Raw genomic sequence first — 17,004 nt, 5'->3', positions numbered from 1 at the left:
TGGCAACATTTATAATATATTTTTATGTGTATATCAAAGATAAAAATTAGTGATAGTTATTTTTTTGTTGTTGAGAAATCTTCTTAAGTACTTCCTGAAAATAATATGAAATATTTAAATATGAATGGAAAAGCATTATTCTTAACTCTGAAAATAAAAAGTCTATTTGAAAGAAAGAGAAGAAAATGTTAACAGTGATTATCTATAGGGAGTGGAAGTAGGGATTATGAGGGGAAAAAAGACATTTTTTACCAAAATTATACTCTTCCATATTGTTTAAATCTTTTGCCATGTACTCATATGATTTTAACAATTAAAAAGATAGTGTCTGTGCTATGACAGTGACTACATATGAATTATCCATGCTTATGGAGATGTGCTAGAAGGGAAGACAGAAAAATGAAAACAGTTGATTTGTTATAATGGTAGAGATTATGTGCAATTTTCCTCTTCCTTTGATTTCTTTTATTATTATAATGTTTGCATAATTTAAGAATGTGAAAACAAAAGAACAGCTGCCTTAAATACTTTGGGGGAGTAAATAAAGTATAAATAACACATCAATGCATGAATGAGTGGGAAAGTATTGAATCAAGGAAAGGACTCATAAAATATTTATAAGAGTTCACATTTGTATGTGTAAATAAAATTATTACAAAACAGCTTTGACAAGAAGCAGCAGACCCAAAACAAGGCTAGCCTCTTAGCAAGTCAATCATAGAATGCATCCTGGAAGAAACAGACTGTGATTTGATATTAGAAGCAAGATAAGGATACGATTGAGTGAGAGAGACTCTAAACTTTGCCCACCTGTCTCCCTGAGAAAATAATCTCTCCTTGTCCTTCCTTTCAGGAGATGATAAAGTGCTCCGTTTGTGGCACCCCAACATCAGCACCAAGCCCGTGGGGAAACTTGTGGGCCACATGTTCAGTATCACCGAGATCGTGACAAACGAGAAAGAGCAGCACGTCATTAGCCTTTCCTCTGCAAAGGTAACAAAAAGAAAACAACAAAAATGAAACAAAACAAACTTTTTTCCCTTAAAATTAACTATTGTAAAATTTAGAACACATGCAATTTTTGACTGAAAAAGCTAGTAGTCACTGAGAAGAATATTGTCAATGTGGAGAGGAAAATGATGAGCCATTCTTCTCTGTTTCCACTGATAACAGCATATGAAAGAACATGTTTAAAGACAAGAATAACAGATACAGTGTTGGGAGGAGAGCCAATACTATCCTCAATGGTAAAACACAAGAGGCTTGCCCATTACAGAGGAACATCACCATTAAAAACAGAAAAACAAGGATCTCTGTTATTGTTGCTGTTATTAAACAGTGTTTTAAATGTTCTAACCAACATAATAAAGCAAGAAAAAATGAGTTATGAATATTAAAAATGAGAAGACTGAATTACTATATTTGCAAATAATGTGATTGCTTGAAAAATCAATAAAATCAGCTTAAAATTTTTGGAACAGATAAGTTCAATAAAGTGGCTCGTTGTAATAATTTATAAGAATAAATTTCTATGCAAGAGCAGTATCCAGTTAGGAAAAAATTAGTCAAAGGGATAGCATTCACAAGACGAAAAAATTACGAAATACCTAGAAATAACCTTAACAAGCAATATTCACTATTAATACTATTGAGATAACTATGAAGTTTTTCTGAGGTACTTTTATTTAAGACCATAAATAGAGGCACACCCTACATTCCTGCATGGGAATATTATACTGTAAAAGATATTCTCCATCAAATTACGCTATATGTTTAATGTTATTCAGGATTATTTAAATAACAGTTTGCCAAGTTTAAAGTTAATGTAAAAATATTGATATATAAGAATACCCTAGAAACTTTGGAAAATATAATTATAAGATGGCACTTTCCCTGTCAGATATTAAAACATATTATAAAGCCACAATAAATAAAACAAAGCAGTAATCAATACAGGAACAGTTAGACACATCTAAGAAACAAAGGAGAAAATGCAAGAATTACTTCATGTATGTACAGGAATTCTGTATATGATAAAAGTAGCATTTCAAATCAGTGAGCAAAGGATGATTTGTTCATTAAATGTTGGGAAAACTGATTAACCACCTAAGGAAAAACTATATAATTGAATCATCACTTAATAATAAACAGCAAAATACTTTCCATATGTATTAAAGATTTTAAATGTAAAATGAAAAACCATAGAAGTGTGAGAATTTTCCAGAAGAAAATACAGGTGAATATTCATATAACTTCAGGGTAATTCCTAAGTATAATACCTATGGCTAAAGGAAAATTAAATATGACTACATAAACGTTCCAACTTTCTGTAAACTATAATAATAGCTGTCATTTATCAAATGCTAACAAAGTGCCAGGCACTGTGGTGTGTATCTTACATACACAACTCATATGATGCTAATAACAACCCTATAAAGTAATTATCCCAATTTTGCACATATAAAGGAAAATGAGACCTAAATAACTTGCACAAGGTCATATAGCTACCTGGTGGCTAAGTGTCGCCACTCCCATATCCCGACCCCAGACAGCCTCCCTACACACATAAAAAAGTATAGACAGATAGCAGCGGGGTCAAGAATGCAACAAAAATGCCAGAAACTGGAATAATATCCTTAAACCAACAATTTTAGCAGATCACTATGTGAACAAAACGAGGAGGGGAGAAGAGAAGGGGAGGGCAGAAAAACAGACACGTTTACACAGTGCTGTTGCAGGTAGAGCTGGCAAGAACATTTTGGGCATTTATTCTAATAAAGTAATCAGATAAGTGCCCAAAGATCTATGTAAAAGGACGTTCCTTGCACTATTGCTTATACTGGTTTCAGAAAGAAAAAAGAAAGGAAGGAAGAAAGGAAAAGAAATAGAAAGAAAGAAGAAGGGAACGGAAGTGAGAAAATCCATGTCTAAAAATAAGGCTTTGACTCAGTAATTTTTTATTTATTTATTTTCCAGTTTTACTGAGATATAATTGACATACCGCAAACTGTATAAGTTTAAGGTATATAGTGTAATGATTTGAATTACATATTTTGTGAAATGATTACCAAAGTAAGTTTAATTAACATCTATCACCTCATATAGACACCAAAAAAAAAAAGAAAAAGGAAAAAAACTATTTTTTCTCCTCGTGATGAGAACTCTTAGGATCTACTCTCTCTTAACAGCTTTCCTATATATCATGTAGCAGTGTTAACTACAGTCATCATGTTGTACATGACATCTGAGTGCTTATTTATCTTCTAACTGAACGTTTGTATCTTTTGACCACCTACCTCCAACTCCCCCACCCCCTGATTCAGTAACTTATGATATATCCTTTTATATAGTAAGAATATCATATAGACCTTCAACATTATATAGATGAATATCGATAAGAAAATATCTAAACAATACATTATATGAAACATAGTGAAACAATATGTAAGAGATTAACCCATTTAAAAGTATTTCTCTGTCTATCATATATTATCAGGATGATTAAAACCAAGATGTTAGTGATTACCTGGGTGGCAAGATTGTGGATGGATTTTTAGATTTTTTTCTTTTCTGTATTTTTTAATTTTCTTTTTCTTTCTTTCTTTGCTTATCCACTTTTTTACAGTAAATAAGCATTGCTTTTATAATAAGGAAACTATATTTTATTTTAATTAAATTTAATTAAAATATTTTTAAAATGATACTAGAAAGAGAAGATTTGGAGACACTAAAACTAAAACATGTTATGAATTCTACTCTATAGAATTAAAAAAATATAGACATATATCTTTCTGGCAAGAGTTTAGGCCATTCATGCCCAGAGGTGAAGAGAGAGAAGAGATAACCTTTACAATTTGTTTTAAATGAAATGGGTGTAGTAAGATGATGCTCATTCAAGCATTCCATTAGGTCCACTTGGGCAAATTACTTAATATCTTTCCACACAATTTCTTCTGTGTAAAATGTAGTAGTGTTTAGTCCAGAGAGTTGTTATAAAGATGAAATGAGATCATTTATTCACTTATTCAGCAAGCATTTATTTCGTGAGTGTCTATGATGTGTCAGGTACTGTTCTGGGTTCTAGAGAGAGAACATTGAACAAGGGAGATAAAGTATTTTCACAGGAAGTTTACATTCTAGGGGAAGAGACAGACAAGCAAAGTAACAAATACATAAGAAAACAGTATGATAAGTATTATAATGAATGGAAAACACAATAATGTGGTGTAACTGAAAATCACCTCTGAGGAGGTGACATAAACCCTGAAGCCTGAATGAGGGGAGAAGGAGCTGCCCCATGAAGATCTGGGAAAAGAGCAGTTTAGGCAGAAAGAATAGCAAACTAGGCACATACATGTCTTTGCTGAAGCTGTTATTATTACTATTATTATCATTATTATTATTAATTACAGCAAAAGTAACAGGTTTTACATACCTAACATTCCTTCAAATGACTTCATATAAATTAGCTTTCATCACATCAAGCTTTAATAAATCACTAGCTAGTCATGTTCCTACTACTTGCCTTTTCCTAAGCTCTTAAAACAGATTTTCATCCTTCCTCCTAGTTTTGCAGCCTTCCCACCAGGATATTATTTTCTCCTGCAACTGTTAAAATTATATTTCTCCTCCAACTGCCAAAAATTGTATTTCTAGTCGTAGAGCTCAAGTGTTGAACAGCTATGCCATGTCTACTGCCCCTGAAGAATTGACAAAGGTTGAAAAATGCAGAGAGAAATTTAAACTTCACTTCCTTTCATTTCATTAACAAAACCAGTGGGAACAATGGTTGACAACCATCTCAAGCACAACTCTAGCTAACAAGAGTTAGAGTTCTTTCTTTTTTTTTTTCCTATGATGAGCAGGAGAAATATACATGCTTTGATGATTTATGACAGATTGCAAATGGGTGTGTAAGAGTTGCTATTTCTCTTAAATTTTCACTTTGGAAGTGATGTGAAGGAACCCGAGAAAAGGCAAAGTTTGGTCTGTGGGTGTATCTTACAGCAAGAAGCAATGTCTTGAAATTAGGCGCCAGGTGGATAAGGTCAGAGCAAGCCAGACAGGTTGCCAGCCTGGCCTGATGGTTGGCAGGACTTCATCTTACCCATGATCTTGTCTAAGATATTGTCCTAGGTGAAGATTACACTACTGTCTCACTTCCAGGCAGCATGGCATAGGTAAGGAAGAGAAATCCTCTACCCTCTGGGTCCTTCTGGCAGGAGTACGAATTAAGTTGACATGAGACAGAATAACAGGAGAAAATCAAACAGAGCTTGGTAACATGGATACAGGGGAGAGACCCAGGAAAATCTGGGTAACTCCCCAAATGCTGGAGGATCTCATATTAAATGCTATCTTCAGCTAAAGACAAAGGAGGATGTTGGAGGTGGGGGGAGTCAGCTATGGGAGATTACCAGAAAGCACAGTAAACAAGAGTAAAGTTATTATGCAGATTTAAGGCCTTGCCTTCTGCATTGACAAGTTTCTAGAGATAAGGTCATCCCCACTTCTTCCTGGTACAGAGAAGGAGACAGTTTACAAATGGAGATTTCCCTTACAAATATAAATGTCTCTTACGAAGGGTAGCTTCTACTCTTGCTTGGTTTTCAGAGCTTTGATAGGAACGGACTTAGCAAGGACCCTCCCAGTCTATCCATACCAAGAGTTATCTATGGTGATGACCTGTCCTGGGGACAGGTCTTTTTTCTTAAATTCTTTTAGGCAGTGAGGGGGAAGGTCAAAGTTTCTTTCTGAGTCTTTTGTTCTTAAAAATAATCAAAGCAAAGAGACACATCTTGGGGTGGCCAATCCTGATCTCCCACAGAGGCTAAGAGAATGGCCTCTAAAATGGGGTAAACCTAAATTTAAGTCCTGGCTCTGACAATTACAGGTTGTGATCTCGGGCGACTCACTTGAGATAGCTGAGGACGATAACAGAGTACTTCCCTCTAGGACTGATGTGGGGATTAAATACGACAATACAAGCAAGCATGTGACACAGTGCTGGTATGTAACCAGTCCTCAACAGACATCAGCAATTTTCAGAAAGGCCTGTGCTTCCCTCCGTAGTGGGGATGGGACTTGTGTTGATCCATCCACATTTGTCCTGAACCTCTTTTGTGACCACACAGGTGCAGATTATGGGTATGGTATATGGCATAGAATAGGGTAAGGCTTTCTGAAACACCCACACTTTAGATGCTACTCTGTCATTTATATTCTCCTCTGAGTACCATCAAGTCTCCATGATGGTTAAACAAATCTTCTCTACTCTCCTATTGCCCATGAGGCTGCTCTCACTCTCCACAAGCTACATCACCGTCTAATAAACTGAGAATTTTGAGGTCACTTTATTAATTTCCCTCATTTCTACCTCAAAATGTTTCTGTACTATTACCTACTTTTTCTTCTTTTCCTCCTGCCCAAGATCAAGCATTTCTCTTTCTACCTAAATCACATCCCTCCTTTTATGTTCTTAATCTAAAACTGCCCTGGGACTGGTCTGGTAGCGCAGTGGTTAAGTGCTTGCGCTCTGCTGCGGTGACCCAGGGTTCACAGGTTCAGATCCCGGGTGCACCCCGATGCACTGCTTGTCAAGCCATGCTGTGGCGGCGTCCCATATAAAGTAGAGGAAGATGGGCATGGATGTTAGCCCAGGGCCAGTCTTCCTCAGCAAAAAGAGGAGGATTGGCATTGGATGTTAGCTCAGGGCTGGTCCTCCTCACAAAAAACAAAAAAAATTATTAAAAAATAAATCTAAAACTGCCCCATCAAGAACCTTGTTTCATCAACCATGATTTCTCTTCTTCTTATGCCCAATTTCCCTATCTTCAAGCTTCCTTTTCCTCAACTACAAACCATTCAGTTCTTATTTATCCTTTAAAAAATTCCTGCATATCTAACACTGAATTTGTTTTCCACTTCAAATCTTCTTTTCCTGACTTCTGATTTTCCTCTAGCTGTTAATGGTATCATTTGTTTCCTGGTGAACCCTAACCAACTTCAATGTCAATTTTGAAACTTCTGACTCCCTAACTCCTCTCACTGGCCAGTCTTCAGGTCTCTGAAATGTTTCTCATAGCAATCACTTCATTTTTCTTCCCACAGTCATGATCTTAGTGCAGACACACTGAGGGTCTCCCAGTTGAAGGAGGCATATTAAAAGGCACTGTAGTACTCCCACTTCCCAGTCTTTTCCATCTCTAATCCATCCAAGTATTATACTGTCATATTAATCATCCTCTAACACACTTATAACCTTGTCAGCGTCTTCTTACATTTCTCCAAAGGCACTTCATGCCTTACAAGTAAAATCTACTTTTTTTTTTAGTTTTTAAGGTTCTCTATGGTCTGGAACTAGAATACCTTTCCAGCTTTGTTTCTACTTATTCACCTTCAGACACTCTAAGCTTTACCAAACTCTTCCCCCAGAGGCTGTGTGCTTTCCCACCTTTGTCTGAAACAACTCTCCTCCCATACCCAACTATTCTATTCATCCTTTAAATCTAAGTGAAATGTCACATTCTCCACTAAGCCTTCACTAAGACAAAAATGGAGTTTGTCTCTCTTTGACAGGTAAGAAATGTGTGCAGTTGAAATAGACCCAGGGATGGGAAGAAAAGCTGACCCTTTAAAATATGTTATCTTTAGTTGTAAAAATCAGAAGTCTTTCCTGGCTTTAGCTCCTTGTGCTTTCTTTTCGCGTGGAGTTATTGTCAATGATGTAATTTCAAGTTTGCGGGTTTGTTTTACTTTTTGGAAAACTGGAAGCATCCGTGACTGAGAGTCTAGCTTCCCTCCTTCCAGCACTGTGCCGTCTTCTGCCATTTCTCTGCTGCTTGGGACATTCCTTTTCGGGTAAACTGATTTGCAACCTTCTCGAGAGCAAGAGTTACCTGTCTCAAAACGTTCTTCAGAGTGGCTGTAGGAACATTACCTGGGGAAGACCCATACAAGTTGGGAACCTTTAGCTAATAAAATCTGCGTGGCCCTCTGGAAAGAAAAAATACAGGCTAAGGAAAGGGAGTGAGGGCACTTGCTCTTGGATTCTGTACTCAACTTGCAATGCTTTTTGCTTATGTACAGGCCTTGCTGTTTTCCTTCCGTCTGTCCCCACAGGACAGCTCATTGATTGTCTTCAAAAGAAGACCCTATTGATGGTTCTGAGCCATGGGAGCTAAAGTGCCTACAAAGACAATGGGGAACCAGTCCCTACATGAAGCTCCCTTTTGTCTGTGGCCATGACTGTCTATTGACATAACCTGGGCCACTTTGCTGTTAGTGCACAATTGCTTAAGATGAGCGATGCTGTTTCTGATTTTTGCCCTTTGGGACTATTTCCTTTGTGGTTCATATTGTGTTTCAGAGGGTCTTTATAATACTATTTTATCCTCTAGACTTTCTCCTCACCCCCCCATTCCTACCAGCTTTCAGAACCCTCAGACCCCTTGCACACCCACAACCCACATTCGTACTCCTGCACACACACACACAGAGACACACACACTCGCTACAGCCTACCTAAAGTAGCTATCTGGGTATTCTGCTGACGTTAACCTTCATCTCTTAGCAGACATGGTTCCCAGAAAAGCCTGACACTGTTCCTTGGCTAGTAAACTGGTTGTGTCTCCAGGCTATACTGCTAGGAATCCTGACTTCCTACTGTGTTAATATGAGTCAACCAACATATGAGCCTAAGTGCCTAATATTGAGTCAGGCCCTGTGTCTATACATCTTTCGATATAATCTCTGCCCAAAAGGAGCTAAAAATCTAGTTGACTAAATAAAGCAAAACTGCCAAAAATCATTGACAAAACCTAGGAATGACAAAAACATTAAGTTCAATTGTCTTAGATAATTGGAGCTAATCATGAAAGCTCATTTTGCAACTTGAAATCAGAAAGTCATTAACTGCCTGTAATCATCTCAAAAGGCAAGGCTGATTCAGCAATATCTAACAAAACTTAAAATGTTCACACCCTTTGACACAAAAATTCTACTTCTAGGAATTTATCAAACAGTTAAGTTCACACTGCTCTACAAACTTACTTGTACGAAGAGCGTCACTATTGTTTTACTAAAAGAAAATAGAAGTGGGCAGGCCCCGTGGCTTATCGGTTAAGTGCACGCGCTCCGCTACTGGTGGATCCCAGGCACGCACCAACGCACGGCTTCTCCGGCCATGCTAAGGCCGTGTCCCACATACAGCAACCAGAAGGATGTGCAACTATGACATACAACTATCTACTGGGGCTTTGGAGAGAAAAAAAAAAAAGGAGGAGGATCGGCAACAGATGTTAGCTCAGAGCCGGTCTTCCTCAACAAAAAAGAGGAGGATTAGCATGGATGTTAGCTCAGGGCTGATCTTCCTCAAAAAAAAAAGAAAAGAAAAGAAATAAGTCTAATGTCCAACAATAGGGGACTAATTAAATAAAATGTGGGGCATTCATACAATGGAATACTATGCAGCCATTAGAAAGAACGAGGTAAATCTAAGTAGTTAATATGCCCTAATATAGATATAAGCTCTTCCTATATGTCACCTCATTTAACATTCATGACAACTCTGTGGGACAGGTGCTGGTATAGTCTCCCTCACAAGTGTGAAAACTAAGGCTCAGAGAAGTTAAGTGATTTTCCCAAGGTCACACAGCTAGTAAGTCGTAAAGCAGGATTCAACCGACTAGTCTGCCTCCTAAAGAAGTATCTTCCGACAATGATTAACCCAAGGAGTGGAACCTGGGAGCCCAAAGGGAGTGGCAGGTGGGAAGTGGTCTTTGGTTTTTTTACTGTGTGAAATTTCTACGAGACACATATAATAATTCGGTAATTAAAAAGTTAAGTTTTAAAAGACATGCTGGATGTCTTCATTTTCCATTTGTCAGTTATCACACAGGAAAAAAGTGAGAACAAGATAACAAAATTAACAGTTTTAGTTGCATATAGAGAAAAAAAATTTCTTTCTTCTTCCTAAGTTACTTGTAAGAATTTAATAAATATATTTTTGCATTGAATTCCCTACACAAATAATGCTGAATGTCTACTGTTTGCACTGTACTGTTATCCATACCCTGGTGTGCAAATATTCCATTTGTCTGTACACTATGTTACCCTTCAAAAGAATTTCATAATCTCAGATATTTTCAGGCTCTTCCATTGTAAAGTCATGTAATCCTGATTTGATTCATTTGGGGACTAAAATCTTATTAACCTCCTGTAGCTACTGGGTAAAATTAGGAAGACAGGCAAAAATCCCAGTTTTCCTTGATAAATCAGAAAATAGTGAATTCCTCACGACTCTCTCTCTACCTAATTGACACTGCAATTCTAAAGATTTTTGCCAATGCAATTTTTATCATGGCACAATGCCACACTTCCCTTTGAGTATTTCTTACAAAGCCTTATAATTATTTGTCTTCTAGCTAGTCCCCTGCTCAGACTAAGATCTGCTCAAGGATAGTAATAGTGCCTCTAGTGATCTTTTGATTCTGTAGCACCTCGCCCAGAGTCCCATAATTATTTGATGTATAATGAATTTTGTATGTGATGTTAGTTTTGCATCTTCTTATAACTCCTTTTTTATGTATCTGAGAACAACTCCTAAACATCAGATATTCTGCTGTAGTTACTCTGTAATAAACACCCATCAAGAAAAAAAAAAAGAGCACTTCATGAATACATTTGGATAATAGTGATTGGCATCAAGTTTTCGAGAAGAAAAGCCAGGAAATGTGGTTGAATCAGAGCAATCCTCACTCCTGGCACGCACACATGCCGATTTTTTCAAATGTTTCTACTTCGTCATCATTTATTAATCATTCCTCACTAAAGGCTTCAAGAGAAGCCTTTCTATTGTCCTTTTCTTTGATATTTTGGGATTAGTAACTTTAGTTTCCATTTTATCCTCAAAGCCTCATCAGCCTGTAGTTGAATTTTTCCCAGTGTAAAAAAAAAATCCTTCCACCCAACTCCATTCCCAATTTGTTTGAAAATCATTATTATTTTTACTGCTACTAGAACTTGATTATTTCTTGTAATTTCAGTTTTATATACACATATTTAATGTCTAATTTATAATTTATAAATAGTGCCTTCTGCCACCCTAGGGCTTCTTGAGTGGAAGCCACCTGTCCTCTCAGATTTTCTCTCTACATCAACTCAGTCTCTTTCTGAAATGTTCTGCCTTTTCTAAACCATTTCACGGCTGACCTGGCTCCACTTCTCTTCTCTCCAGCTTTGAAGCACTAATACTGACCCTAGGCATACTGTCAACCCCTGGGGGGAGTGAGTGAGAGAGGAAGACTAGGATCAGGAGAGCCTGATTAGTATCACTGCTCTCTTCTTTTCCAAAGTAACTAACATATTGTGACCACCTAAGGATAAAGTAGCCAGCCCTGGTGGTCTAGTGGTAAGATTCGGTGCTCTCACTGCTGAGGCCTGGGTTCGTTTCCCGGTCAGGGGGACCACACCACCCATCTGTGGTTGTCTGTGGCAGCTGTGAGTTGCTGTGACGCTGAAAGCTGTGCCACTGGTATTTCAAATACCAGCAGGGTCACCCATGGTGGACAGGTTTCAGCGGAGCTTCCAGACTAAGACAGACTAGGAAGAAGGACCTGGTCACCCACTTCTGAAAACACTGGCCATGAAAACCCTGTGAATAGCAGTGAGCATTGTTGGATACAGCGTTGGAAGGGGAGAGGATGGAGCAAAAAGATGGGGCAGGGTCCTGCTCTGCTGTCCACAGGGGCTCTAGGAGTCAGAATCGACTCAATGGCTCTAACAACAAGATATAAAGTAAATGAATTATATTTTCTTAAGCTGTCCCATTTATTAATTGATTTATTCAATTAAAAAAAGTATTGGCAATGAGATATCACCTCACGCCCGTCAGAATGGCTATAATTAACAAGACAGGAAACAACAAGTGTTGGAGAGGATGTGGAGAGAAGGGAACTCTCATACACTGCTGGTGGGAGTGCAAACTGGTGCAGCCACTATGAGAAACAGTATGGAGATTCCTCAAAAAAGCAAGGATAACTACCATATGATCCAGCTATTCCACTGCTGGGTATTTATCCAAAGAATTTGAAAACACCAATTTGTAAAGGTACATGCACCCCTGTGTTCATTGCAGCGTTATTCACAATAGCCAAGACTTGGAAGCAACCTAAGTGCCCATCAAGGGACGAATGGATAAAGAAGATGTGGTATATATACACAATGGAATACTACTCAGCCATAAGAAATGATGAAATCCAGCCATTTGTGACAACATGGATGGACATTGAGGGTATAATGCAAAGTGAAATAAGTCAGAGGGAGAAGGTCAAATACCATATGATTTCCTTCATTAAGTAGTAGATAATAATAACAACAAACAAACACATAGGGACAGAGATTGGATTGGTGGTTACCAGAGGGGAAGGGGGGAGGGAGGAGGGTGAAAGGGATAATTCGGCACATGTGTGTGGTGATGGGTTGTACTTAGTACTTGGGTGGTGAACATGATGTAATCTATGCAGAAATAGAAGTACAATGATGTACACCTGAAATTTTTACAATGTTATAAACCAATGTTAGTGCAATAAACAAAAAATTAAAAAAAAAAAAGTATTGGGTATCTAGGCAGTGCTGTGCCACTGTAAATTCCTATTGGACCAAGACATGGAATACGTAAGCAAACAGACTGAAAAACAACTAACCAGCAAACTAAAGAACACAGAAGACACTGGGGAAACAGAATCAAACAGCACGTGGTTCCTCCCTCAAGCAAGCTACAGTGTAGTAGAGAAGGCCACTGAGTAAGCCACCATATTACAATTGCTAATTGCTGCTCATACAGACGGATATTATGGGCATCTAGAGGAAGCATGTCTGAATTGGAGGGGTGACCAATGGAAGCTGTCCAAGGGAGATTAGTTTCTGTTGAGTTTTTGTTAATTTTGAACAAGTACCATGTTTTTATACAATTAGTAGATATGTAAGTGTCCCTAAACATTATATAGTTTTATTTTGCATGTTTCAATGTTCTCTATGAATCTTGTGAATGAATGCTACTAAAATTTCCTTTTTTTCCCCTCAATGCTATATTTTGAGATTTATCTGTGTTATTACATATAGCTCTAGTTCATTATTTTAACTGCTGCATGGTATTCTGTTGCATGTGCACCACATATGATCTGTCCAACTTGCCCAGTGAACGTTTGGGTTGTTTCTACCCTTTGTGGCCTTGTGAGCGTTGCTTTGGTTGAACAGAGGTTTTTAATTTTGATTTAGTTAAATTTATCCATCTTTTATGCCTTTTGCGGTTAAGAAATCCTTTTCAACTCAAGTTTATAGAGCTATCCTTCTCCATATTTTTCTAAAAATTATCGTTTCCTTTTAATATTTATGTCTCCCTCTCTCTCTCACTTTGTGTGTGTGTGTGTGTGTGCGTGTGTGTGTGTGTATTCTCACGTCTCCATATCGACGACTTTCCTCCGCCTGGCCCCTTGGGCCCCAGTCTAGAGATGGGCCTAGTCCCTGGGCCAGAGGTTGCCTTGGTTTAGTTCCTGGTCAGAAGGCCGTGTCCTCACCTCTCACTGGTCCCACAGATGAAAAAGAACCACATCCCCAGATGAAAATAAAACACAGCCTATTGCTTTGCAGCCTCCTTCTTCTGAATCGGGAGACCTACTCTGGGCTCTGCCATGGAGCAGTGAGTGTGCTTTTGGTCCTGTCTTCCCTGCAGGAGCTGTTCTGCTGCCACTGCCTGTCCAGATCCAGTGCCCAGGCCTCTGCTGCAGCCCATCTGTGGCTTTGTTTGTCTCTTATTTGGATCTATAGACATATATATATATCTTATTGTGAAGGCTTGCTATTTCTTTTTTCTTTCTCTTTTTTATATTTTCTCTACTATTTCTCTGTGCTTGGAGAAGAAACACACCTCAAGGCATAAATTTGTTGCACTATTCTGACATGAATTCTAACTCTCATTCTCTTTATGACAGATTTGAAGAAAGAGTAGGAGTTAGCTAGACAGAGAAGGGTGTAGAGAGGAAATTGTAGATGATGGGAAGAGGATGTGTACCACACGGAGACTAGAAAGAGAAAGAGGCTTTTGGAAACGGGAAGCAGTTTGGTATGACAGTAACAAAGAGAGCACATGGGGAGAAGGCAGCGGGAAAACCTAGACGAGAGAGGCAGCATGATGAGGAAGGTCTTCATGCTTTCTGCGAGCCCAGCAATCATCACTTCCTTAAAAACACACAAAAGACCCAAAGAACTGAACACTGAAAAGAGATGAAAAAGAAATAGAATTACTCTATAGAGAACATCACAGATTTCAAAACATATTCGCATCAATTCAATGATGTGAAGGGTGCTGGGGTCTGTTCTAGAAACAAGAAAACTGAGCTCAAGGAGTTTAAAGGATGGACTAGAGCTGAAACTCAAATCCTCTTTTGCCTCGTCCCTTGTTCTTTCCACTAACCACAATTCAGAGTGTTTACACATGCGTAAAGACTGCCAACCATGAACATATCTCATCAAGGCAATAAAATCAGAGACAATTCGAGTAGAGACAAGTTTCTTTGGCACACCTCGATTCCATCTTTGAGTTCTTCACCTTCTTCTCTCTCATTCTAGGCTGTGAATCTAAATTCATCATCTGTTATACGTGTTTATGATACAAAAGACTGATAAGGTTCAACGTTCTAGCTACTCCCCACAAATGTGCATTTTTACTAGAACAAAGGAAATAACTTCCAATTGTACAAGTTCTGAGTAATACTGGCTACAGAGGGTATACATCTGAGCAAAGGCTCCTTACAGTTCCCTGAACCACATGACTTCTATACATCTGGATCTCCTACACAGCAGGACCAACCTGCCTTAGCAATAGTGAAGTTTTGAGCTCAGTTAACTCAATTATAAGTGTCTCCAGTTAGAAATCAGTATCTCTGTTAACAAAACTACTTATTAGAGTTATATATGTAGTTCCATACAATGATCACTCATTTTTTCAACAAATACTCCAATTTAATAGGATAATAATAATTACTATAACATGAAAATATTATTTAAGGCTGATGCATTCTAGGAAATGTAATCCTTGATCAAATCACACTTATTTCTGAAATTGGATCACACTGTAACTTACTAAAAGAAGAGAATAATGAAGAAGACTAAGACTAGTTATTTCAAGTGACAAAGGGTAAACTTGACTTAGTTTTGCTGAATTTGAGCTTCATTGTTCTTTTCTATTCTCATCTATCAACCTAAGTTCTATTTGAATTATTACACAGTTTCCCTTTTTCCCCTCAAAGGAGAGCTCTCATACCCTATTTCTCTGTACTCTTTCTATATCTACATCATCTACATATCTACACATCTTGTCATATCTACGCCATAAAAACTGCTTTCTGTAATTCTTATGTCCCTGGGCAGGAAGAGGAGAAGTTCTTAGAAACCTCATTCAGTAAGATGTTCTCACCTTCATAAGCCATGACAACAATTTGAAACTCTTCCCCTAAAATATAGTCTTCTCTCTATTTTCTAGCACATAGTGTAAAGAGAAATGTGGCTTCAACTGCACTGTAAGTCATGATCAGTCTTTATTATTCCTCCAAACTCTTAAAGAATAATAAATATTGTCTTTCCCCTCCCTTCTGTAATGATAGAAAAATCTAGTTCCTTTAAGCAAATTTTTCCCCCCAAAGCCCCAGTAGACAGTTGCATGTCACAGTTGCACATCCCTCTAGTTGCCGTATGTGGGATGCGGCCTCAGCATGGCCAGAGAAGCGGTGCGTGGGTGTGCACCGGGATCCGAACCCGGACTGCCAGTAGTGGAGCATGCGCACTCAACCGCTAAGCCACGGGGCCAGCCCCCTTTAAGCAAATTTTTAATCACTGTTGCTATTTCCCTTTGATATTAATGAACAATAATTGAACCAAGAACCAAACTGGAGTTTAGCAAATGTGTGCTCATCATATAAATCGTACTTCGCTGCAAGTTTTTAAGAGTGTATTACAAGACTCTGAAAATGCTTCCCATAAATAGCTTTGAACAGGGAATGTAAAATGTAAAAGTGGGAACTGTGTTCTTTATTTCCCCAGGTTTTCAGAGTGTGGGATATACAGACTCTTTCACTATTACAAGTCTTCCATGACAGCCAGGGAGGACCAGGAGACATGCAGATTTATTCTATGATTTATGATTCCAATCACGGCATGCTCATTACTGGTAAGTGTGCCCAATTAATGGCAAATGAAACTCATATCTTGATTTTTAATGTTTTTTTAACTAGCACTTGAGCACTAACTAGAAGAAAAACAAACTAGAAGGGGAATTTATAAACTGTAATTCATCACCGTATACATTTCCTTCAATTCCCTCCTTCCTCTCTTTCCGCGGCTGGGTGTCACTGCCATTCTCTGAAAAGACAGGTCAGTGCTCTACGTTCTGGAACCTAGGAAGACATGGCATGGGTTAAGCAGAGAAGTGGGATGTAATCTGCTGCTACGTGGAGGGCCAATCCAGCTCTGTTTTGACTCTCTGGAGCAGGAATATGCTCTATCTAAGAGCGGCTGCATCAGCATGCTGAGTCAATGCCCATCCTCTTCAGGGAGGCACTTTGACCCCATGTATTCTGGTACTGAGTCACTGACTCAGTAAGACGGGTGCTGACCCTCCCACCTGCCTTTGCTTCTAGACAAGGAACAGTGGAGAGAGAAGATAGAGTCCTGGATGACAGACAGTTCCCCAGTGCTGATCCCAGAGGATTTGTTGCCTTCTTTGCTTGATGCCTCTTAGAAACAGACGCTTACTAACGAGGCATAAGACCCTTCTAGGCATTTAGGTTGAACACGGTTCATATGCATACCCTCAGGCTTTAGAAGAAAAATGAACCATATTAACACCTTCTGGAATACCAACCCAAAAGGCATTTCCTAAGCGTTTTCCCATTGACCACCTGCTGTGAGTTCCTGTGGGATTAATTAGGGCAGGGAAGAGGTTGGTAC

At 38.4% G+C, this 17,004-nt stretch overlaps 1 protein-coding gene across 1 annotated transcript in view; it reads left to right on the top strand.

Moving 5' to 3' along the window:
- Positions 1-17,004, top strand: part of WDR64 (WD repeat domain 64) — a 132,546-nt gene that overhangs the window by 62,707 nt on the left and 52,835 nt on the right. Inside the window, exons 10-11 of the mRNA XM_058533548.1 lie at positions 854-993; positions 16,099-16,225. Of these exons, the coding sequence (XP_058389531.1) occupies positions 854-993; positions 16,099-16,225 (267 nt within the window). The remainder of the gene's footprint in view (positions 1-853; positions 994-16,098; positions 16,226-17,004) is intronic.

This window comes from Diceros bicornis, chromosome 38 (genome assembly GCF_020826845.1).
Source record: "Diceros bicornis minor isolate mBicDic1 chromosome 38, mDicBic1.mat.cur, whole genome shotgun sequence".
NCBI classification, from domain to species: domain Eukaryota; kingdom Metazoa; phylum Chordata; class Mammalia; order Perissodactyla; family Rhinocerotidae; genus Diceros; species Diceros bicornis.
The sequence above is the reverse complement of the archived record's forward strand: the minus strand, read 5'-3'. Positions and strand labels throughout refer to the sequence as shown.